General features: G+C 35.5%; 1 protein-coding gene across 3 annotated transcripts in view; it reads right to left on the reverse strand.

Moving 5' to 3' along the window:
* RNGTT (RNA guanylyltransferase and 5'-phosphatase) overlaps positions 1-26093 on the reverse strand; it is a 399154-nt gene that overhangs the window by 197615 nt on the left and 175446 nt on the right. For all 3 annotated transcript variants that reach the window (XM_069065120.1, XM_069065121.1, XM_069065122.1), the window contains one exon: positions 7904-7972. In XM_069065120.1, the coding sequence (XP_068921221.1) occupies positions 7904-7972 (69 nt within the window). The remainder of the gene's footprint in view (positions 1-7903; positions 7973-26093) is intronic.

A 26093-nucleotide genomic window follows, 5' to 3' on the forward strand; every position in this document is an offset into this window, starting at 1 on the left:
TTTGTTTACTTTTAGTTTACAAGATTTATTTCCACAATCCCTTGAGTTTCTAATTTTCTTCTCCTCCTTCCCCCCTCCCCTCAACGGAGGCACGCAATCACGTATAGGATTTGCAAAAACTTTCACAATGGACATTAGTCAGGTTATAAAGAAGGACTATATCAGATGGAATGAACAATGGGAAAGAGGAAACAAAACCAACAAGAAAAAGAAAGAGAACAGGTAGTTTGCTTCAATCTGCATTCAAACTCTGTTCTTTTTCTGAGACATCTCTCTCCATCCTGAGTCTTCTGGAGTTGTCTTATAACCCCAAATAACTGAGAAGAGTCCAGTCTATTAAAGTTGGTGGTCACACATACGTTATGTCTGTAATTGTGTACAAATTTCTCCTGTTTCTCGTCTTCTCATTCAGTATCAGTTTATATAAGACTCTCCTGGAAAATATGAAGTCCATCTGCTACTCTTTTCTTATAGCACAATAGTATTCCATTATATTCATATACCACAAATAGTTTGGCCATTCCCCAATTGATGGGCATCCCCTTAATTTCCAATTCTTTGCCACCACAAAAAGAGCTGCTATAAATATTTTTGTTCATATGGGTCTTCCTCCCCCTTCTATTATCTCTTTGGGATACAACCCTCGAAGTGGTATTGCTGGGTCAAAGGGAATTAAATTATTTATAGCCCTTTGGGAATAGTCCCAGATTGCTGTCCAGAATGGTTGAAATCAGGTCACAACTCCACCAGCAAAGCATTTAGTGTTCCAATTTGCCCACATCCTCTCCAGCATTTGTCATTTTCCTGCTTTGTCATCTTAGCCAATCTGACTGGTGAGATGTGGTATCTCAGAGTGTTTTGATTTGCATTTCTCTAATCAATAGTGATTTAGAGCATTTTTTCATATGCTTATAGATATCTTTAATTTCTTCCTCTGAAAAGTACCTGTTCATATCCTTCGACCATTTATAAATTGGGGAATGACTTGTATTCTTATAGATTTGAGTCAATTCTCTGTATATTTTAGAAATGAGGCCTTTATCAGAGACATTGGTTGTAAAAATTCTTTCCCAATTTTCCACTTCCCTCTTAATCTTGGTTACATTGGCTTTGTTTGTAGAGAAACTTTTCAATTTAATGTAACCAATATTATCCACTTTGCACTTTGCTGATTCTTGTTTAGTCATAAAGTCTTCCCCTCTCCATAAATCTGAAAGGTAAACTATTCCTTGCTTTCCCAGATTGCGTACAGTATCAGCCTTTATACCTATATCGTGTACCCATTTAGACTTGATTTTGGTATATGGTCTTAGATGATGGTCTGTGTCCAGTTTCTGCCATACTATGTTCCAGTTTTCCCAGCAATTTTTGTCAAATAGTGAGTTCTTATCTCCAAAATTGGGGTCTCTGCGTTTATCAAAAAGTAGATTACTACAGTCATTGACTGCTGAGTCTCGTGTACCCAATCTATTCCACTGATCCACTACTCTATTCCTCAGCCTATACCAAGGAGATTTGATGACTGCTGCTTTTTAACACAGATTAAAATCTGGTATGGCTAGGCAACCTTCCCTAGTATTTCTTTTCACTAATTCCCTTGATATTCTGGACCTTTTATTCTTCCAAATGAATTTTGTTACTATTTTTTCTAGCTCTATAAAGTAATTTTTTGGTAGACTGATATGGCACTAAATATGTAATTTAATTTAGGTAAAACTGTCATTTTTATTATATTAGCTCGACCCAGCCATGCGCAATTGATGTTTTTTCCAATTAGTTAGATCTGACCTTATTTGTGTTAAAAGTGTTTTGTAGTTGTGTTGATATAGGTCCTGGGTTTGTTTTGGCAAGTAGATTCCCAAATATTTTATAATGTCTACAGTAACTTTAAATGGGATTTCTCTTTCTATCTCTTGCTGCTGGATTTCATTAGAAATATACAGGAATGCTGAGGATTTATATGGGTTTATTTTATATCCTGCAACTCTGCCAAATTTATTTATTGTCTCAAGTAGTTTTTTTACTTGATTCTCAAGTATATCACCATATTATCTGCAAAGAGTAATAATAGCTTGGTCTCTTCTTTGCCTAATTTGATTCCTTTGATTTCTTTTTCTTCTCTAATTGGTACTGCTAACATTTCCAGTATCAGACTGAATAAGAGAGGTAATAGTGGACATCCTTGTTTCACCCCTGATCTTAACTGGAAATGCTTCTAGTTTATCCCCATTACATATAATACTTGCTGATGGCTTTAAATAGATGCTACCTATTATTTTAAGGAAGACTCCATTTATTCCTATACTTTTTAGTGTTTTTAATAGGAATGGATGTTATATTTTGTCAAAAGCCTTTTCAGCATCTATTGAGATAATCATGTTGTTTCAGCTAGTTTTACCGTTGATTTGATCAATTATACTGATGGTTTTCCTAATATGAAACCATCCTTGCATTCCCGGAATAAATCCTACCTAATCAAAGTGTCTTATTCTTGTGATAAGCTGCTGTAGTCTTTTTGCTAATATTTTATTTAAAATTTTTGCATCTATATTCATGAGGGAGATTGGTCTATAATTTTCTTTTCTCCGTTTCATCTCTTCCTGATTTGGGTATCAGTACCATATTTGTGTCATAAAAAGAATTTGGTAGGATTCCTTCAATAATTATCCCAAATAGTTTGTAGAGTATTAGAATCAATTGTTCTTTAAATGTCTAGTGGAATTCGCTAGTAAATCCATCTGGCCCTGGACATTTTTCCTAGGGAGTTTACTGATGGCTTGCTCAATTTCTTTTTCTGAGATGGGGTTAAGTAATTTACTTCCTCTTCAGTTAATCTAGGCAACTTATATTTTTGCAAATATTCATCCATTTCACTAAGATTGTCAAATTTATGTGCATACAATTTGGCAAAATAATTCCTAATTATTGTTTTAATTTCCTCTTCATAGGAGGTATTCACCCTTTTCATTTTTGACAATCATAATTTGGTTTTCTTTTTTCTTTTTTTATCATAACAAATAAGGGTCTATCAATTTTTTGTGTTTTTTTTTTATAAAACCAGCTTAGTTTTATTTATTCAATAGTTTTCTTATTTGCAATTTTATTAATCTCTTCTTTGGTTTTCATTATTTCTAATTTAGTATTTAATTGAAATTTTCAATTTGTTCTTTTTCTAGCTTTTTCAATTGCATGCCCAATTCATTTATCTCCATTTCCTCTCATTTATTCATATATGCACTCAGGGATATAAAACTTCCCCTATGAACTGCCTTTGCTATATCCCACAAGTTTTGGTATGTTGTCACATTATTGTCATTCTCTTGAATGAAGTTACTGATTTCTTCTATAATTTCTTGTTTGACCCACTCATTCTTTTGGATTAAATTATTAGTTTCCAATTAGTTTTTAGTCTATCTTTCCATGGCCCTTTACTGCATATGATTTTTATTACATCATGATCTGAGAGTGATGCATTTAATATGTCTGCCATTCTGCACTGAATTGTGAGGTTTTTATGCCCTAGTACATGGTCAATTTTTGGGTATGTGCCATGTACTGCTGAGAAGAAGGTATATTCCTTTTTATCCCCATTCACTTTTCTCCAGAGATCTATCATATCTAGCCTCTCTAAAATTCTATTTACCTCTTTAACTTCTTTTTTTTGTTTATTTTGAGGTTAGATTCATGAAGTTCAGAAAGGGGAAGATTGAGGTCCCCCAATAGTATTTTGCTATCTATTTCTTCCTCTAATTCCCTTAACTTCTCCTCTAGGAATTTGGACGCTATACCACTTGGTGCATATATGTTAAGTAATGATACTGCTTCATTCTTGATGGTGCCTTTTAGCAGGATATAGTTTCCTTCCATATCTCTTTCAATTAGATTTATTTTTGCTTTATCCAAGATAAGGATTGCTACCCCTGTTTTTTTACTTTAGCTGAAGCATAATATATTCTACTCCAGCCTTTTACCTTTACCTGTGAGTATCCCCTTGGTTCAAATGTGTTTCTTGTAGACAGAATATTGTAGAATTACAGTTTTTAAATCCATTCTGCTATTTGCCTCTGTTTTATGGGAGAGTTCATCCTATTCACATTCATAGTTAGGATTACTATTTGTCTCTTTCCCTCCATCCTATTCCCTCCCCTGTTTATGTTTTTGTTTCTTCCTTCTCCCTTCCCCTCCTTAAGGGTTTCGACCACCACCTCCCTCAGGATTCCCTCCCTGTAACACCCCCCTCCTTTACCTACCCTTTCCCCTTACTACTATTTCCCTACCTTCTAACTACTCCCTCTTCTTATTCCCCCCTCACCCCTCCTACTGCCTATAGGGCACAATGGATTTTTATACTTATTGGAGTATGTTATTCCCTCTTTGACCCAAAACTAATGAGAGTAAATTTCATACAGTGCTCCCCTCCCTCCCTCCTTCCCCTCTATTATAATGAGCTTTTGTGTCTTTTCATGTTATCTTAAACTTAACTGTTTATATTGATTCCTCTTTGAACCAGAACCAATGAGAATAAATGTTCATATGATGTTCATCTCCCTCCCTCCTTCCCCTCTACTATAGTATAATTTTATGGCTCTTCATGTGGCATAATTTACCTTTTCTGCCTCATCCTTTCCTTTTCTTTTCTCCTATTACAGTTCCTTTGAACTCCTTAATAAGGTTTTTTTTTTATCATCAGATTAGTTCATTTATACCCACGCCCTCTATCTATGTATATCCTTTTTAAAGGTTGCAATAGTCATATAAATTTCAATATTGACAGGTATCAGATCTCATATAGGGATATAAACAGTTTGCTCTTATTGAATCCCAAATTATGTGCATGTGTGTGTATGTGTGCGTATGAGTTTGTTTTCCTTATTTACGTTTTTATGTCCTTCTTGAGTCTTGTAATGGGAGATCAAATTTTCCATTGAGCTATGGCTTTTTGATCAGGAAAGTATGGAAGTCCCTTATTTCATTAAATGACCATCTCCTTGCCTGGAAGATTATGCTCAATTTTGCCAGGTAGCTAATCCTTGGTTGTAGGATTTTGCTCTTTTTGCTCTACAAAATATCAAATTCCAATCCCTCCGATCTTTTAATGTAGAAGTTGCTAGGTCCTGTGCAATCCTGTAGTTCCATGGTATTTAAATTGTTTCTTTTTGGCTGCTTGCAGTATTTTCTCCTTGACCTTGTAATTCTGGAATTTGGCTACTATATTTCTTGGATTTTTCAATTTGGAATTTCTTTCAAGAGGAATCTGGTGAATTATTTCGATAACTATTTTACCCTCTGATTCCAGGACTTAAGGATAAGTTTTCTTTGACAATCTCTTGGAGGATGTTGTCCAGGCTGCTTTTTTCATCATGGCTTTCCGGTAGACCAATACTTCTTAGGTCATCTCTCCTGGATCTGTTCTCCACGTCAGTTGTTTTTCCAGTGAGATATTTTACACTTTCTTCTAATTTTTCAATCTTCATGTTTTGCTTGACTGACTCTTGATGCATCATAGAGTCCTTAGCTTCAATTTGACTGATTCTAATTTTTAGTGAATTTTTTTTCAGTTAGTTTTTGAAGCTCCTTTTTTTTTTTAGGGAGTTATTTTCTCCAGTTAGATTTTAAACCTCCTGTCCCTGTTCACAAATTTTATTTTTTAAGGATTTGTTTTCTTCAGTGAGATTTTTTTCCAATTTGGTCACTGTAGATTTAAATTTATCCTCTACTTCTCTAATTTGGCTTTTAAAATCTTTCTTGAGCTCCTCCAAGAATGCTTTTTGGGCTTGAAACCAGTTTATATTTCCTTCTGTGGTCTCAGGTGTGAATAAAGAGTTCATGTTGTCCTCTGTATTTGGTTGTTCTTGCTTGCTATAAGCTGAGATTGATTTTCTTGCCTTTCCCTTCTCAGCTTCCTTCTTTCCCATTGTGATTTCCTATTTCCTGATTTCTCAGGCTGGCAGCTAAGGGCCTGTTGACTTTATGTGACCTGAGACCAAGGCCAGGATTCCCAGTGTTTCTCCTGAGTTACCCTGAGGCTCAGAGAGTATCCTGTGGTGGAGGGGTGGTGTGGCTACTTCAGATTTCCACCTCTATGCCCCTGTGTTACAGCTCAGGAAGGCTCAACAGCTGGTGGCCAGCAATGCTGGTGTCTGCAGATTCCCCTAGTGGTACTAAGGTCCACCTTGGCTTGTGTTGTTAGGGCTTGCTGACTCCACCACCCTGGGCTTTAGGAGCTCCTGCCAGTCAGCTGAGATGGGGCTTGTTGGGACCCCTGTTGTCCTTCACTTCAGACTCCTTACTGCCTCAGTTATACCCTTTCTCGGTGACTCCTAAGCCCGAGGATATTTCCACTATTTCAGGATTTTACTCAGAGCAGGACATTTATCTCTGCGTTTTCTGGGTCGGAGAGGGGGAATCGGAGCAGCTGGGGTTTACTTTGCCATCTTGGCTTCTGGAAATTCAGGTAGTTGATTTTTAAAATTCTAGGCTGTGGACTGATAGCCCCAAGAGAAGCTGCTGTCTTTGCTGTGAGCTCTGTGCTTTCTCTTACCCAGCTCCAACTGATTTTCCTGTGGTAGGATAGCTGTGAATCGCCTTTGGGGTGGGTGAGGCTACTGGCTGGATCTCCTCATTCCACTGTAGTCTGCTCTTTAGTCCATGCTGGCTGGTGCAGCCCCTGAGTGCTTCATGCTCCCCCTGCCCAGACCTACATGGGCACTTTGTTGGGCTGGGAATCTGTCACGCTCCATCTCCCAATGGATTCTGTCGCTCTAAAATCCGTTCAGATTCACTTTTTAAAGTTTAGTGACAGGAATCATGGACCAGGAGCTTAGAAAAGTTACTGCTTCTGTTCTGCCATCTTGGCTCCACCCCCCCACCCCCAATATACTCCCTTTCTAAAGGGATTTCTCCTCACTCTAATTAGTCTTTTGATGATATAAATGTAACCCTGAGTACAGGAGTAGTGCAGGCTGTTTAAACTTCCAGTATAGCTCCAGAAATATTTGTTTTGCATTGAGAATCATTAGTTAACTTTTGAGACGGACATCATTAGAAATCAGACCACTAGATAAAGAATTTTTGTGGCCAAAGACATTCTTGAAGACTAACCGTGAGGTTGAAATCTACCTCGATCAAAAACTTACATTTATAAGTCATATATCCTTAAAATATTAAAATAGTAATTTAATCCAATTAATAGCTACACACCAATTCATGTTACACAGATTATGGCTAGTCTCATTTATTCTATAATAAATAAATACACGTTTGAAATATGTTTGAATATCACACAAATGGCACATCAAGAGCAATGAATGACCCAGGCTAAGAAGCTTCAAGATCTTGCTCCAAAGTCACTTCAAGCTATTGATAATGTCAGTAAGTCTTTTCTTCTTTCACTATTTTGATAACTGTATTTCATGATAATAGATTCTACTTGTAATTCTATGTATTTTATTTAATTCATTAAAAAAATTATTTTGATAAGGGGTCTATAGATTTCACTAGTTTGCCAAAGAGGCCTGTCTGTCCACTGACACAAAAAAGGTTAGGAACACTTGGTCTAGAATAAAACTGGATATGGAGTTGGATATATAGGTTTAAGGCATGGAGAAGAGAGGGAAAACAGAGAACAGTGAAGTATAAAGTTAGTGATAAATGGAATACAATATATTAGCAGAAAACAAATCACCCTAACCTCATGGCTTTGTCATAGTTTATAAGGATACTTCTTCAATTAAAAAGCTGGTCATAAAAGTCAAAGTATATTCAAATAATTCTTTACAGATTAATTACTACTCATAGGAATATTTACTATACATACAGCAAAAATTAAATGGAATTGGGAGCTTTTTAGTCTTTAAAAATTGTGAGAAAAGCACACATTTTAATAATATATGTTTCAACTTACTCCAATAGGCTGAAAAATAAGTCCATCTACTTCATGACTGACTTCTCTAGCAAAACTTCCTTCAAGAAGCTGTAAAAAAAAAAAGCAAATATTCTTGAGAAACATAAAAATAAAAACCAAATTTGATTACATTACTTAACTTTGTTAATCCTAAGAAAATAGTCAACTATATGATTAGATTAGATCATATTGACCCTTTTTAATGTAGTTTACAGTTAAAGGTCCAGAAAATTTATAATTTACTTATAAAACAAGATACATAATAATTAAGGTTGAAAAACTTTTTATAGAAATATCACAGGTAGACTGAGAAAGTTGATCAAAAATACAATAAAAATGACAAGAGATATTTAGTGTATATAAAATTATCAGGGAATAACATACAATCACACAAAATAATAGATTCACTTGAAGGAAGAAAAAGGTCAAACATTTCAAGCAAATTAATGGAAAGAAAAAGAAGTAGGAACAAAGGATACATTACTAGACAACAAATTATTTCATCAAGCAATAATATGGTGAGAGGACATGTGGAGTAATGGATAAACAATAGGCTTCAGCATTAGGAAAACCTAAATTCAAGTCCAGTCTTTGAATGGCAATGTGACACTGAGCAAGTCACTCTCAGTAGCAAAGCAGGCAATGATATAAATTAATAATGGAAGTTTCCTCATTGGCAGTCCTCACCTGCTAAAAATAAAATTTCAGGTCCATACCAAAAGAAGAAAATTATTTGGTAACTGATTAAAAGACAAAAAAAAAGTATATCAGGGAAAGAGACTATATATGTAAAAATCAAGAACAACTGAACAAAGGTGCTCACTCTTTTACAGAAAACAAAAATCTTCAAAACTATGAGGAAAATTTTTAACCAAAATATGTACAATGGTAATCATAAACAAATAAAATAAACAATTCAAAAACAAAAATAAAAAGGTTTTGTACAAAAAAATCAATGTAGAAAATATAAGAAAGGAAACCTGACAAAAAAAATCTCTGCATCAAATATCATAAATTTAGAACTAGAAGAAATCTTGGCAGTCATAAAACTCAGCCTCCTCATTTTATACATGAGGAAACTGAGGCACATTAAATCATATCTCCATGGTCACTCAGCTAGTATCTAGGGGAAGGATTTTTTTCCCTCAGATTTCCTGACTCAGGTCCAGTTGCCTTTCCTTAACACTGTGATGCTTCTAGAAATGTAATATGTACAAAGGTAGTGAACGAATAGAGTAGTAGAGCAGAGTAGTTCTGGTAATTTACAGAGAGAAAGGAGCAAGCCAAACAAAATGGAGACTATGAAGAGTTTTGAAAGCCAAGTTAGAGAATGTAGATTTTTCTTTTGAATATTGAAAATGAATTATAGTGAAATGAGTGCTAAATCAGACATTAGTGCTGATCCTCTAACTGAAAGACATCACTAAAGGAGGAGAACTGTGGTAAAAAAGCTGAACTTGGGAGGCAGGAAGACCTCAAACATTCAGTAACTGTAAAGTCAACAAGTCAAATAGCATTTATTAAACATATACTAAGTGAAAGGCACTGAGTTAAGTGCACAAATAAAGGATAAAAAAAAAACCTCCCACACTCAACTTCACAGTCTAATGGGAAATACAAAATGAAAACAAAACAAAACAAAAAAAAACACGTACACAGAAGACATATTCAAGATAAACTGGAGATAATTTCAGAGGAAAGGCACTAAAATGAAGGAGGGCTTCTTGCAGAAAGTGGGACTTTCGCAGAAACCTAAGCTAAAATATTCACTGCAGCACCTTTTTTTTTTTTTTAATAGCAAAGAACTTGAAATAAAAGAGGTATCCATCATTTAGAGATAGGCTAAACAAACTGTGAATCCAGTAAAATGCTACTGGTATGACCATAAGGAATAATCAAGAGCTCAGAGAAACAGGGGAAAACATAAGAATTATGCAGAGGAAGACATATGAATTATAAAGTCAGAGGGAAGGCATGAAGATTAAAGGGGACTAGGAATGGATTCTTGTAAAGGGTGAGACTTAAACAAAAATGTAAAAGAAGCCACAGAAGGCAGGGAGCTCAGGGAGAAAGTTCATGGCATGGGGGGACAGTCAGTAAAAAATGCAGTCAGCCAATAAACATTTATTAAGTGCCTATTCTTGTCCGAGGAACAGTTAAACCTTAAGGACAGAAATATAAAACGCAATCACCAAGTGAAAGAATAGAGAAATAAGTGCAAGAGAGTAACTTGGATGAAAATCTAGCAAAGTAGCCTAAGGAAGAGCAGATAGGAGAAGAACCAAGAGAAAATAGTATCATGAAAATCAAGAGAGAAAAGAATATCAAGCAGAAGAGCGTGATGGACATTATCAGAGATTATGGAAGAGTCAACAAGTAGAAGAACTGAGAAAAATGTCATTTGATTTGGCAATTAAGAGATGACTAGCAACTTTGGAGAAAGCACTTTTGGTTGACTGATAAGGTCAGAATCTGACTGTAGAGTTAAGAAGAGGGTGAAAGTGAAAGCACCCATCATAGACTTCTTCAAATTTAGCCAAGAATGGTAGGAAAAATATAGGAAAACAGCAGGGATCAAGTGAATGTTTTGACAATGAGGGAGACAAGATTATGTGTGTAAGTAGCTGGGAAGTATACAGTACATAGTAAAAGACTATATAAGGGAGAGTGGGAATAATAGAGGGAGCAATCTTCTATAGATAACAGAATAGAATGGCATCAATTGTGCATGAAAATGGGTTTTTTGTGGCAAAAGAAAGGCCATCTTTTCATGAGACAAGGATGAAGAAGACAGTAGCAGAAGGCATCTCAGTGATATAAGATGAGAAGGGAAAAAGGAGTTCTTGATGAATGGACTCAATTTTTCATGGTGAAATAGCAAGAAAGATAGTAAGCTCCCCGCCCCAACCCAAAATTCCTCCAAACAGATCTAGAAAATGCACTAAGCCAAATGCTAATCATAAAATTAAAGAAAAAGGTCACAGTGAATCACTTTTCCAGCTGAGGCTATCATAGGCAGACAGAGAAATCTATAGACACCGAAGATGCAGTCTAGGTAGGAATATGTCATATGAAGCATTCTAGTACCAAGGGACTGAAGGAATAAGGCCCTATATCTGGGGCAAGATAAGGTCCCAGATCGTTATCCATGCATTACAGCCTTGTGCAACATGCAAAAATTGGTGCCAAATGGCAGCTTTGTCACTACCCAGTTCTAGGATGAAATGGGAGGGGAGGGAATCTCTGCCCAGTAGCAGGCCTTAGAATGTGTATTGAGGAAGGAAAATTTCAGGAGCAAGAAGCAACTATGTGGCTCAGACTCCAAGAGGAAGGTAAGGTCTCAGCTCCAACTTTTAGTCAAGTCTGTAGATGAAAAACCAGGGCAAGAATTAAAGTCCAAAAAAAAGTCACTCAACCAGCATAGCTTTCCAACTGGCTGACAATGATTGAGAACAACAGCATTCTACTGAAATTCCAAAGGATGCAAGGTCACAGGTCTGGTGCTCAGACTCAAAGTAAGGTCAGGAACTTGTAGAGTTCAGATAAGGGGGACCGCAATCAGACTTGTTCTGATCAGGGCAATCACTAAAAGTTTTTAAATCCCTAGCCTACCTGAGATCCTTGAGTAATATAACATGCAATAACCAAGAAAAAAGTTACATGAACCTGAAAGACACAGGCTCAGCCAAGATATTTCCTCTAGAACAGAACAGTCTGGCAGAAAGAGAAAACAAAAAGAAGAATCCAAACATAAAAAGCTTTTATAGTGACAAAGACCCTCAAGATACAAACTCAGAAGAAGAGAATGATTCCAAAACATTTACAAACTAAAAGCCTCAAAGGAAAACATAACTTGGGGATAGAGTCAACAAGAATTCTAGGTGCAACAAAAGTTTTTTTTAAGAGTTAAAATTGTTTTTAATGAAAGAAATGATAAAGCTTGAGGAGGGAAAATGGAAACAAAATGAGCTACTGAAGAAAAATTCAAAAGAGAATTAAAAGCTTGGCACAAGTTTATTGCTGCAGCTGAAAATCAGAATGGTTCAAATTTTAATGAGAAGCAACAAGAGATGTTTTAAAAGATGAAAAGGTTTTTTAAAAATTAAGATATAAAGCAAAAAAAAATTTTTTTTAATGACCTTGAGAAGAGATTAAAGAGAAAAATCTAAGAATCGTTGAACAAACTGAAAGGCATGACTGGAAAAGAGGCTAGACATCGTTTCAAGAAATTTTTAAGTGCCCAGATATCTTAGATCCAAAGGACAAAGTAGAAACAGAAAGAATACACTGATCATTTCCTGAAAGAAATCTCAAAATGAAAATGCCCATGAATATGAATGCCAAAATCCAGAGTTTCCATGTCAAAGAACAAATACTGTAAGAAGCCAAAAAAACAAAGAATTCAAGTACCAAGAAGCTATGGCCAGGATCATACATGATTTAGCAGTCACCACAATAAAAGAGAAAAGAACTTAGAATTAAGATATTTCAGAAGGCCAAGAACATAAATTGAGTATAATTCTACATGGGGAAAAAAAGTGGGCCTTTAAATGAAAAGGAGGACTTCCTGCACAGAAAACTGAGCTATGTAAAAAAATTTGAACTGAAAAAGCAGGAGCCAATAGAAAACTTACAAAAAAATAAACAAATCATAGAGGAGGAAACAAGAATAAACTGCTTACATTCTAATATGGGGAGATGGATTATACCAGGTATCCCCTCAGACACCCATCATCAGGGCTCACAGAGGGAGCCTAATTAGACAGAAGAACTAAGAATGGTTCTATTATGTGGATGATCAGAAAGGAAGTTAAAAAAATACACTGAGGGTGCAAAGAGAAGAAAGTTATAGGAAATTATCTCACAAATGGATATCTATATATACAAGAAGAAAGGGATGTGAGAAAACAGTAGACACTTGAAACTCATTCATTCTCATCTGAATTGATCAAAAGATAGAATATAAAAACACACAATCAGGTACAAAAATTTATTTCACTCAACAGGAGAATAAGAAAGAGAAGACTGATTAGGAGGGTAGAATAAGGGAGAGATTAGTCCTAAGAAAATCAAACTCTAAGGATTTATAAAAACATTTATACATCTTTTTGAGGTGGCAAAAACATTGGAAACTGGGAGAGGTGCTCATCAAATGAGGAATGTTTAATCAAGTTATGGTATATAAATGTGATAGAATACTATCAGGAATACTTTCAGTTTTCTGAAACTATCATCTTCATAATGTCTTACAATGCAATAATATGGAAAAACTTACATGAACTGATGCAGAGTGAAGTGAGAAGAAGCAAGAGATCAATATTGATAACATTAAAAAGACATATAACTTTCACAGACTTAGGCAGTCTGATTGGCATAACAACCAACCACAATTACAGAGGACTAATGATAAGCATGCTACTCACCTCCTGACAGAGATGAAAGATTCAGAATGCAGGATAAGACTTATTGTTTGTAGTCAATTTGGACATTTCTTTTACAATCTTGCTTATATGTTTGTAATAGGGTTTTAGATTCTGTTTGTCAGTTGGAGTAGAGAAATGAGAAAAGTCAGAAAGCTGGTGACTGAAAATAAAATATAAAAAAGAAAAAAAGAAACAGGCAGGGTTCTTGGCTGCAAAATATGAAAAAGGGTGAAAAGGTTTGGAAATGCCACTGTAATGGAAGAAGAAAAAGAAAGGGAGAAGGGAAGAGAGAGATATACAAAGATACAAAGGGAGGAAGAGAGAGGAAGGGAAAAAAGAGAGAGAGAGAACACAATAAAATAATTATCTAAAAGAATTTCCTTTCTGCAGGCAAGGGGTCACGAGATTTTATAACATAAATATGTAGTGGTGGATTCAATCATCATGGTTTCATGATTTCAAACATTGTTACTATGTTATCAAGCTTTTGTGTGAGAAAATTTCAAGTGGAAAAAAATGTCTATATTAAGATAGCCTGCTTGCATAGGTGTGAATCTTTATGTTTATCTAGATACAATTGTAAATGCTTTAATACCACTTTTTGCCTTTGCTACCTTTTTGTTCCAGAGCCACAACTCCCCTCCTCAGAAGAGCTAAGTGAGATAGAGAAGAAATGATCAAACCACCTTAGAGAATTCTTAAAGCCTTGGATCAGAAGGCAAATAATGTAAGGGTTTTCACAAACCCGAAACCATGGAAACTGAATAGCAAAGAAATGGTCATGCATTATCAGTCAGTATGGATTGGAGAATCCAAGCCTGGAGACTTCCTAGCAAAAGACATTTAAGTAGGTAAGTGATTACAGGTTAAAATAGGCCTCCTAACTCATAAAAACAGAACAACCAAAGCTCCAATTTTGTACTACAGCTGACTCAAGAACTAATTTATGTTGGTTGTTAGTTGGTTGTATACTTCGTTCTCTAAGAGGACCAAAATGACACCATTATGTTGGAGTCAAGGTACAATGTATCCAACTGTGGTTAATGAGACTAATATGGGCTCAGAAGATCCACCTTAAATTGGGCAGAAATAGTCCATATTTACATTTGGAGAGGAAATGTCCAAATTTCTACATCTCACGTTTCTTTTGAGCTATTGCAATTCTGCTTCACTCATAGAACACAGCACCTTCTTTGGTGTGGGCATGCCATGCTGAGTAGTTCATGGCCAGTATCTCCCATGTCTTACAATCAATTCCAAAGTTCTTCAGAAAGACCGTGAGAGTGCCATTGTATCATTGCTTCTGATAACTATGTGAACACTTGACTTGATTGAGTTCTCCAAAAAATAGCCTTTAAGGCAAACATATATTTGGTATTCAAAGCAAGTGGCCAACCCATCAAAGCTGTGCTCTCTGAAATAGAATTTGAATGCTTAAGAGTTGAACTAAAGTATCTTGCCAGGTGATCTTCAGAATCTTCCTAAGATAATTCAAATGGAAGCAATTCAGTTTCCTGATATGGCACTGATAAACTGTCCAGGTTTCACAGGCATACAACAATGAGGTCAGCACAACAGCTCTGTACTTCTTCAGTTTGGTAGGAAGTCTAATACTTCTCTCTCACACTTTCTTACAGAGTCTCCCTACCACTGAGCTAGGTCTGGCAATGCATATGTCAACCTCATCATCTATACTGCCAAAGTAAATGAATTTATCCACAGGTTTAAGTTTCACCATTAGCTATAAGCAATGATATGGATGATATGGTGCTGGCTGGTAGAGAATTTGTGTTTTCTTGGTGTTAATTGTTAGGCCAAAATTAGCACAAGCAGCAGCAAATCAATCCATACTTTACTACACCTTAGCTTCAGAGGTTGCAATGTGTGCACAATCATCTGTGAAAAAAAAATCATGTACTAACTTTCCCTCCACTTTAGTCTTGGCTTGTAGTCTTTTCAAGTTAAATGTTTCCCATCAGTGTGGTAGCTGACCATGATGCTATTTTTTTTTTTTTTGCTTTTTTGGAGGGTGAAAAAAGGGCAACTGAGGTTATGTAACTTGCCCAAGGTCTGAGGCAGAGTTTGAATTCAGGTCCTCCTGACTTCAGGGCCAGTGCTCTATTCACTACACCACCTAGCTGCTCCCATAATGCTGTTTTATTATTTAACTTCTATTTATTTATTTATTGTTATATATAATATAATATTATTTATTTAATTTATTGTTTAATTATTTAATTAAATATTATTTAATGCCTCTTCAAGGCTTCTGACAACATTGCTGAAAACAATATGCTTAAAAAGCATGGGAATAAGCACACAGTCCAATTTTTCTCCATTGGTGACTTGGAAATCATGAAAGTAGTGTCTATTATGCAGAATCCAAGCAAGCAAGCCATCATGAAATTGATGTATAATGCTGATGAATTTCTTCAGGCAACCAGATTTTGACATAATTCTCCATAAGCCCTCATGACTAACTAACAGTATCAAAGGCCATGGTCAGATCTACAAACATTGTGAACAGACCTCTGTCCTGCTCCTGGAATTTCTCCTGGAGTTTTTTGGCAGCAAACACCATATTGACCATTCCTCGGCCGTTTCCGAACAATGTCTCTCAGGTAGATGACTATTTTCCAGTTGAAGGATCAGCTTATTAAAGAGGAATCTGGCAAGACTTTTGACAGCATTGACTAAGAGAGAGAGCTCCCTGTGATTGTCACAGGACACTTTATTTCCTTTACCATTATAGATATGGACAATGGAAGCATCCTTGAACTCCTGGAGGATAACCTCCTCTTGCCATATAACCTGAAAAATTTCTGTCAGCTTTGGTATAAGCAGTGGACCCCCTACCTTGTAAATCTCAGCTGGAACCGAATCAGTAAGGTGCTTCAACACATGAGAGGAGCCTAATGGCATTACTACCGAAGACTACCTGAAGTATACAGTTAATGGCTGGGGCACTGACTGATGATCATCTGCTGAGAACACTACAGAGGTATTCCAGCCCATCTCTCCAGGATCATATTAATCAATGTGGCTCCATCAACACTGAGTAGAGATGAACCATAATCTTTGGCCCATAAATATTCTTCAGGACACCATAAAAATGCTGCAGATTGTTAATATCAGCATAAATCATCTGCTTTCTTACTGAGCCAAGAATCCTGCATCTCTCTAAGCTTTACTTGCACTTTACTTTTAACGGAGTTAAATGCTGCCTTCTTAAAGATGGATGAACTATCTTGCTGGTAAATCCTGTGGAGTTCTCATTTTTCTTTAGCAGCTTCTGAATTTCCCCATCATTTTCTTCAAACCAATCTTAATGTTTGCAAGTGTTCTGGCCCAGATGAGTAAATGCTGTGCTGTATACCAAATCTCTGAAAGTTGCCCACTCCTTTTCTGCTCCACTGCTACCAACAGTGTGATGGCTCAGCATTCCCTCTAAGTTATCAATGAACTAGTCCTGCTCCAAGAAGTACTCTAATCTGTTGACATTAAGTTTTCTGGTAGTCAGGGCCATTGCTTTTGTTGAATGCAAATATTTAGCATGCAGAGAACAAGTCTATGATAAGTGCTGCACTCTGTACCACACATTGCCTTTGCCACTCTCACATCCTGTCTCTTCTAATTATAATGACATAGTCTATTAAATGCTGTTTGCTGCAAAGGTCCATCCATGAAGTTGTATTGTGTTTAGATAAGCAGAAGACAATGCTGGTACTGAGGTCATACGACTCACAAGTCTTCAGCAGTAAGTAACTGTTGCTGTTTCCAACTCCATTCTTCCCAAGGACTCCCTACTCTGTATGATAGTCTGTGCCTACTCTTGCACTGTCACCCAGAATTATAAGCATGTCCTCTTTTTGTGGATTGATGATGAGGATCTCCAGGTCTTTCTTCATAAAATTCTTCTTTGACCTCTTCAGGATTCACCCTGGTAAGATCATGGTACTTTCCTGCAAGTGGCAATCACACCATCATGAGTCTACTGTTTAATCCTTTTGGTAGGCATACAAGCTTGTTGACTAGATTAGTTTTGACTGCAAAACCTATGACTGCTTCACAGTGCTCTCCTTTGCTACAGTCATTCTAGAAAAACATGCATTAAGTTCAAATTTCAGTAAGCTAGCCTTCATTTACTAGTCTTGCTTCACTCAGGGCTGTTATTTAGATGTAATACCTGCAGAGTATTCTTATAATAAGAGCTGTTCCTTTTTCAAGTCAAAGGATTTTGTGTTGTCTATAAGTGTGTGCACATTCCATGTACTGATGGTCAGTGGAAACATCTTTGTAAAAGTTTTTCTGCTTTTTTTTCTGTTTCAGTTGCAGGGTGGGATCCCTGTCTGCTAAAGTAAGCAGGTCAAGGTTGGGTAAAGCAGACAATTTTTAGAAAATTGACAGGGAATCTTGACAGCAAGATTCCTTATGTAGGCCCTTTATCACACCAGGAGGTGAATAGTGTGGTCCTCAAAAGACAGTTCAGACGCCCAAGTGACTGCCAAATTAAATTCCATTGCTGCTTGCCATGAGAAGATGACACTGTGGCCTGGACCACCTATGCACAGAGTTGTGACTACAACTCCCAGTATATCCACACCTTTTGCTTCATTACTTGCCTGTTGCCACAGGATTTTGAGGTAGGTTGAAAAAAAAAAAGGTAAAATGGCATGGGCGTTGTCTTTTGATTCACACATAAATTGGATTTTTAAGTGAGGCTGAGTTGAGTGAAATCATCAGGAGTCTAGTAAAAGCAAGACAAAGTCAAGACAACTGGTGATGTTTCAGAATGCAATAGATGACCTTGATGTCTTCAATGTCTAATAAAGCTCTAAGTGATCCACAGCACCTATTTCAGTTGCCTTCAAGGCCATTGGAATAAATTGTTCTCTCCTGCCCATTCCACGGGAAGAAGTCCATATGCTTGGAGTAGACACACCCCTAACTTAATGAAGAATATGAGACACTTTGGTTACCCTCAAGCTGATTTAGTCCATCTGCCCCAATAGTTTACCACAGTGTGGCCAGCCTCTGTGCATACTACTACTTCTTGGAGTCACAGGGGAGAACTGGATGAATTAGTTGGACACCAAAAACAAAACGTAACTCTGAAAGGATTTGGCAGCCCTCACATCAGAGGGACTAGTATTCTCTGAGATAAATGCAAAACAAAACACCATTGAGGTTTCACATTAGACCTGTCAAACTGGAAAAGATGATCAAAAGAAAAATACAAACAAAAACCCAGGAGCAATAAATATTAGAGAGGAAATGGAAAGAGGTAGAATAATATACTATTAGCAGATTTGCAAACTGACATAATCATTCTGGAAAACAATATCAAATGATGCCAAAAAAAAAGTGATTAATCCATCCATCGATACCCCTTGACTCAACAATCTTACTATTAGGCATAGACCCTTAGGAAGTCAAAGACAAAAAATGTAGAACCAAAATACGTATATAAATGTTCTTTGTGATAGGCAAAAAAATCTAGAAACAGTAAATGCCCATTGACTGGGGAAGACATTTAAAAAAAAACTCTGTGGCATATAAATGGTATGGAATAATATTCTGCAACAAGAAAAAATGAATTCAAAGAATTTAGAGAAAACATGCCAATTTCTGAGAAAGAATGACAAAGAGACAGAGAGAACAAAAAATGTAAATATAACTCTGTCCTTATATCAGAGAGGCAGGTACCTGCTAGGTTAGCTTATTCAAATTCTCAGTTTGCTTTTCTTTCTCAGTCAAATACAATTTTAAGGAGTGAGGATGTTTTCTTCTAGAAATAACCATGTAAAGACTTAAATGTAAATCTATAATGCAAATCACACATAAAGAAGACATCAATAATGTCAATGAATTTCTTCATAATGAGAAGTTTTAACCTGAGAGGAAAAGGAAGAGAAGAAAAGTCTCTTTTTAAAATGTCAATACAGATGAATCTATAGCTCGAGGCTTTTGTTTACCAGAAAGAGATAATACAACTTTCTGTTATTCAGAGCTTTCTTCAATCAATCAATCAGTATGCATTTATTAAGTGCTTACTCTGTGCCAGGCACTGTGCTAAGGTCCTATGATACAAAAAGAGGCAAAAGACAGTATATTACCTCAAGGAGCTTATAATTTAATGAATCCTTGATGAAAACATAAGATAACAAGAAGGTTTTCACATGTGTTATGATTAACCTGACCAAAACACATGGAGTACATAAAACCCTACATCATTCATTGTTTAATGATTTTTTTAAAGATGCTAATGGTCCTACAAAAGTGCTTATTAGGCAAAAGGGCTTATACAAAAGAATTTCTACCAAGAGTTTGTGGCTAAACCCAGAACACTTCCATTTCAATTTAATTCAACACATACTTGTTAAGCAATTACCAAAAAGCAACATTACGCTATATGCTAGATTAAAACAAACATCATTGTTCCTATGATCAAAAAGTTTGTATTTATCACCTGAAAGTAACAAGAAATATGCCAAATAAAAGAAAGGAAGAACAACCAAAATAAGAGGGGAAATAAAACATTCTCAGAGAGGAAATCCTAGAAAGGAAAAAAAAAAAAACAAAAGAGAAATGAATGATGAAAAAAAATTTAAGGGGTAAAAGAATGCAGGGCAACTAGATGTCACAGTGGATAGAGCACTGGGCCCGGAAGTAGGAAGACTCATGTCCCTGAGTTCAAATCTAGCCTCAGACACTTAGTAATAACTGTGTGACCTTGGGCAAATAGATTACCCTGTTTGCCTCAGTTCCTAATCAGTAAAATGAACTGGAGAAAGAAATGGCAAACTACTCCAGTATCTTGGTCAAGAAAACCCCACATGGGGTATATACAGAGTCAGACACAATGGAAATGACTGAACAACAACAAAAAAATGTAAATAGAACACAAAAAGAAAACAAAGATAGTGAAGTAACTACACTTGAACACCAAAATAACAACGAACAAGTACAAAAGGAAGTCCCAAGTGACTAACAAAATGAGGTAAGCAAAACTAGTGTTATTGAAGAATTTTAAAATACAAACAAGGGAACTGATGGTTAATAACAAAAGGTTAATAAAACACTGAATGTTCTGAAAGATAATAGTAGACCAAAAGTTAATAAACTGAGCATACCCTTAACCCACTAAAACCACAAATATTCATACTCCAAAGAGATAAAAGAGAGAAGAAACTGATACATACAAAACATGTACAGTAAGTCTTTTTGAGGTTATAAAGAACTGGGAATTAATGGAGGGTCCATCAACAGAGGAAGTGATAAAATATGGCATATGAATACAATGGAAAATTTGAGCCATAAGAGATGAAAAAAGGGATAGTTTCAGAAAAACTGGCTAAAACTTATATGAAACAACATAGAATCAAGTGAACAGAACAACCACTATCTAGTAAAAATACAAGAACTATCAACAAAATAAGAAATCATAACTCTTGGGGTGGCTAGGTGGCACAGTGCTAAGAGCACTGGCCCTGAAGTCAGGAGGACCTGAATTCAAATCCGGCCTCAGACACTTAACACAAAAACTAGCCTTGTGACCTTGGGCACATCACTTAACCCCAACTGCCCTCCAAAAAAAAAGAAGAAATCACAACTCTTGAAAACTGTTGATAAGGAATGTTATACACTTCCTATTAGACAGAGAAATGATGGTCTAAATGTGCAGAATGAGACACATTTTTGGACTTGGCCCAAAATGGGAATTTGTTAAACACACTTTCAATTATGCCATACTGCCTCTATAAATAAATACAGTATTTGAGAAATATATTAAACAAGTGGATTATTTAAAATTACGATCTCTATCTAAATTTGCCAGAAGGTAAGAACAAGAAGTAGCATAAGCAAATCAATTAAATTTAACACACCTTTATTAATAGTTTATTATTTACTAAATACAGTTACAAAGACAAAAATGAAATGGTTCCGAGCCCTAAGAAGGAAACAACATATGCAAAATATAAAAATATAGAAATGAAATAATGGGTACAAGAGAATGAGAAAAACTGAATGATTACTAAGTTTGTAAAACCTGGTAATTTTAAGAATGGTGATTCCCTTCAAAGAAATAGTGATGTAAGGAAGAGTTAAGTAACTTTGAGGGTGAAGTAGAGGACATAATGAATTCTGTTTTAAATCTGCTGAGTTTCAGATTATTTACAGAACATTTTGTAAATATCCAATAGGCAGCTGGTGATGTGATATCTCAGGAAAGAGTACTGAAAGAAGTATATCCCATCAAATTCATATTTAGTCAGAAAGACACTAAAGAGTAGCACAACATCATGGAAAACACATTAGTTCTGGAGTCAAGAGGATCTGGGATCAAAATCTGCCTTTTTTACTTATTATCTCTACATCCTCTGGTTTTCCATTTCCTCATCTATAAAATGAAGAGTTAAGACTAGATGACTTTTGAGGTTCTTAAAACTCTTGATTACCTTAAATAATTTTAAATTTAAGTTCCTTACTGAGTTTCAAAATATCAGGGGGGGAGGGGGGTTGGTTGCTTTTTTAAAGACAGCTATTAAATAATCAAGTAGGATTATGCCTTGAAAAGACAGAAGTAATTACCTAATTACCTCTAGTAAGAATCTGATTAGCTTTTTAAGGTTAACAACTTTTTAAAAACATGTGGAAAATTTAAAATGGTGACAAAAAACAAATTTGAGAGAAGATTGTTAAGCCTGAAAACCTTGGTTCAAATGAGCAGGTGTTAACAGTATCTTCAGTGACCCAACTAAAGGAAGTTAGGAGGAAAAAATAAACAAATATGTTACTCTATTTTGCCCAAAATATTTTTCCTAAATCAAAATTCAAATAATAAATATTTATTTCTTATAAAGTTAATTTAAATATAGCAGAAATGTCCACATACTTCATCAGTAAAAAAAAAAAAAACAAATTTTCAGTTTGTCTAAAAGTAACTTTAGGACAAGAAACAAAAAATAGGAGTTCCTTTACAAAGACTCTTGGATACATCTTATTACTGGTCTAAACTGACTCGCTCCAGGGGTAAAAGCATTTCTGATCATAAGATAAATAAAGCCAAATGAGACCTTAGAGGCTTCTCTAAGCCCATCTATCTCTGTATGTATGGTCATTTCATAATTAGGACATGGATAAAAAAATGTGAAGAGAACATCTGCCCACTAGAAACGGGACCAAAGCCAAAGATTTATTTCGTAAACTATAGATCACTAAACAGTTGTCAAGTGGTCAATGATGTTCTAATTTCTACATAGCTAAAATCAAGAGCTAACATGAGCTACATAGCCAATCATGAAGTGAAAGGTTTCATTTTTCATTACCAATCCAGTCATTCAGTTTTTGTTTCACTATATTAAAATGGGTATACTATTGAAAAATACTTAGTAGTTTACAAAAACTCATCCATTCTTTACAAAATTTTAACTTTTATAGGAAATTACCTTTAAATCATAATTCATTTAACAATTTTAGGAAATCTATAAGTAACATATTAAAATAGTAAATTTTCTTTAAGTCTTATTATTTAAAATCTTATTTTTAATTATAACATTTAAATTAAGAAAAAGAAAAGATAAATACAAAATTTTTTTCAATACATTCAAAGGAAAAATCTATGAATAAAGCTTTTAATACACACACAAATGTACCTTTGGATAAAATATAATTTGAGCATAAAAGAACTTCACATAACTGAACGAAAATCATTTAGAAATACTGTAATAACTTTTTTTTAAATCTTGTAATACAGATTCTCTTTTATATCAACATTAGGTCAAATTATGAGGTAGGCCCCTATAATATTTTAGCACATTTTCCCACACTATACCACCACCAACAATCCTCCCCTCCAAAAAAAGGACAAATTTAGAACCACCAGCATTCAAAACGTGTCAAATGTGCATAATGCAAATTTACATAAAGCAAAAACTGTCTTTAGTAAATCAAGACCCACAGAACATCTCTGCCTGCCCATACAGACTAGAAATAACTCCAATCTACTTCGGTGTTACCACTATTAAGGAAAGAAGAATTTAGAACACAGTATTTCAGAAGGCAAAAGACATAGGCTCATAACCAAGAATAACTTACCCAACAAAACTGGTTATAATTCTACAGGAGGGGAAAGGGACTATTAGGATATCCAAGGATCTAAGAAATCTAAGGATTTCTGATACGAGAAAAAAAAAACCCTAAGTTTCATGGAAACTTTAAAGAGCAAACACAGGAATTAAAATAAACATAAAAAGACAAATACAAGCAAACAATCATAAGGGGCTAAACTGTTTACATTCCAATATGGGATTATACATGTATCCCCTCAGAGAGCTATTATCATCATCAGTCTAACTAGGCAAAAGGTGTAGCTGTGGTTCTGTTATGTTCTGATAATCTTAAAAGAGAAAAGGAAAGGGAAGTGAAGAAGAATACACTAGAGAGAAGAGAAAGGATGGAGAAAATCATCTCACATAATTGGATTAAAAATTTAAAAGCCTACACAAACAAGAAGGACTCTCTCACACCTGAACTGGACAAAAGAGGGAAGAATATAAATACTGTGTTAAAATTATATCTTATTCTGGTCCCCTGACTACCATCACACTCCTTCTACCTGGTCCAGCAAATTTTTTAAGTACCCAGTATAATGAGGCAATAGCAGGTAATAAGATTGCAAAGGGGCACCTGGAAGTCATCTACAAACTGTTCCAAAGAACAAAGGAGCATAATATACAAAATGTATCATATATTAACCTAAACTCACATCTGGTAATATATGATGAACAGAAGCCATGTCGGTACGGCTGTAAGGGCTTTTTGTTCCTATAATATGCAAATCTCCAATTCCAGACCTCCAGTCCCAGAACATCAAAAAGGTGCTGATAAGTCTGAAGTTTTACCAATATCTTTGAAATGATCTGGACATGTTAATGAACTAAACTCCAAGGTGGCACAGATAGGGGCTGGTCTGTTTTAAAAAAAAAAAAACCCACTATAAAAATGAGGACCTCAAACTCCTGCCCTGTCCTAACTCCCCTGCACTGCCCCTCTGGTCCCCCCACCCCCAAACTGAGCACTCTTTCATCTCCCTTGGGCCCAGGTTGCTTACTGCTCCCAATTTTAACCCACAGTTACATATGATATTCTCTGCCTCTCCCCCTCCCAACCTACTTCCCCTGCTTTCCTACACCATTTCATCCCCTATCCCTATGCCATCTCACTCTGTATTTCTGTCACTTATCTCTTTGTACCCTCTATGGTTAATAAAATGTGACTGCTACCTATTTTCCACTGCCAATCATGGTCTTTTCTGGCGAGTACCCCCAAAACCAGACATGTTTATCTCCATTCCATAATTTTATAAATTCTCAGTTCAAACACACATGGTTGGGTACAAAAAATGCATTTCACTCAACAAGTAAACAAGAGAAAAGACAAAAGGGAAAGGAGGGCAGATTAAGGGAAGGATTAGTCCTAAGCCTAACAAACTTTAAGGATATACAAAAATATTTATAGTAAGTTTTTTTCATGGTGGCAAAAATGACTGATTACTTAAAAATGATGAAGGGGATAGTTTCAGAGAAACCTAGAAGATTTGTAGGAATTGATGCTAAATAAAGTAAGCAGAACCGAAAGAAAAATTATACAGAAACAATACAATAAAGGAAAAAAACTTTGAAAGACTTAGGAAATTTGATCAATGCAATAATTAACCACCATTCCAAAACACCAATGGATGAAGAATGTCACATGCTTTTTTTTTTTTTTTTTTTGCCTTTTGGAGGGCAATTGGGGTTAAGTAACTTGCCCAAGTTACACGGGTATTTTTTTTTTGTAGGGGTGTTAAGTGTCTGAGACTGGAACCAAACTCGGGTCCTCCTGACTCCAGGGCTGGCGCTTTTTTCACTGCACCACCTATCTGCCCCTATGTCACATACTTCTTGATGCAGAAAACATAGATTCATAATGCTGACACATACTTTTTGGATATAGTCAAAGTGGCAATTTAATTTGCTTGACTGCACAAGTTTGTAATAGGAGCTTCCCTCTTTCTTTTTCAATTGTGGTTTATAAAAAAGAAGGCAGGTTTTTATTGGCTGGGGTGGGGTAGAGGGAATATGAATATGTACATGTATATGTGCATGTACATGCATGTACATTACAAATTTATCATTTAAAAACATTTTGAAAGATCTCAGAAAAGACCTGATAAATTGCTACAACTAAAGACTGGTAGATCTATCAAACATAACATTAAATAATACAGGATATAAGGCCACTTATATAGCATCTTCGTTGGTGACTTAGTACTTTAGTGACAAGTACTTTACATAATTACATGAAATAAAGGAGTAATAAGAAAGGTACTAACCACAAAAGGATAATGTAAATTGATAGAAAGTAATAAATATGACAAAATATTGACAATGAAGCATATAATGTTTAGAAAATAACAGTTTAAGATATAATGAAGGCTAAAATAAGTCTAAAATATTATTAAGTAATATTTTAAAATCAATATGGCTTGAGACTGTCACAGAACACAAAAAACCAGATATATTTTTCAATCCTGACAACCTCTTGAATTTCTTCAAAATAGGAATTATGCACAAGAGGTAAAGCATTTCATCTGTCTCCTGGGCCTAAAACATCAAAAAACCCAACAGGATAACACCCTGTTAAAACAACAGCAGTAAAGACTAACCCTTGTCATTAATTTACTGGGCAGTCCCTCCTCCAACAGTCATGTTCTGGAAGGCTTA

The sequence above is a fragment of the Petaurus breviceps genome, unplaced genomic scaffold (genome assembly GCF_028583685.1).
Source record: "Petaurus breviceps papuanus isolate PSGF00001 unplaced genomic scaffold, PetGlider_PUasm1.0 90667, whole genome shotgun sequence".
NCBI classification, from domain to species: Eukaryota; Metazoa; Chordata; class Mammalia; order Diprotodontia; family Petauridae; genus Petaurus; species Petaurus breviceps.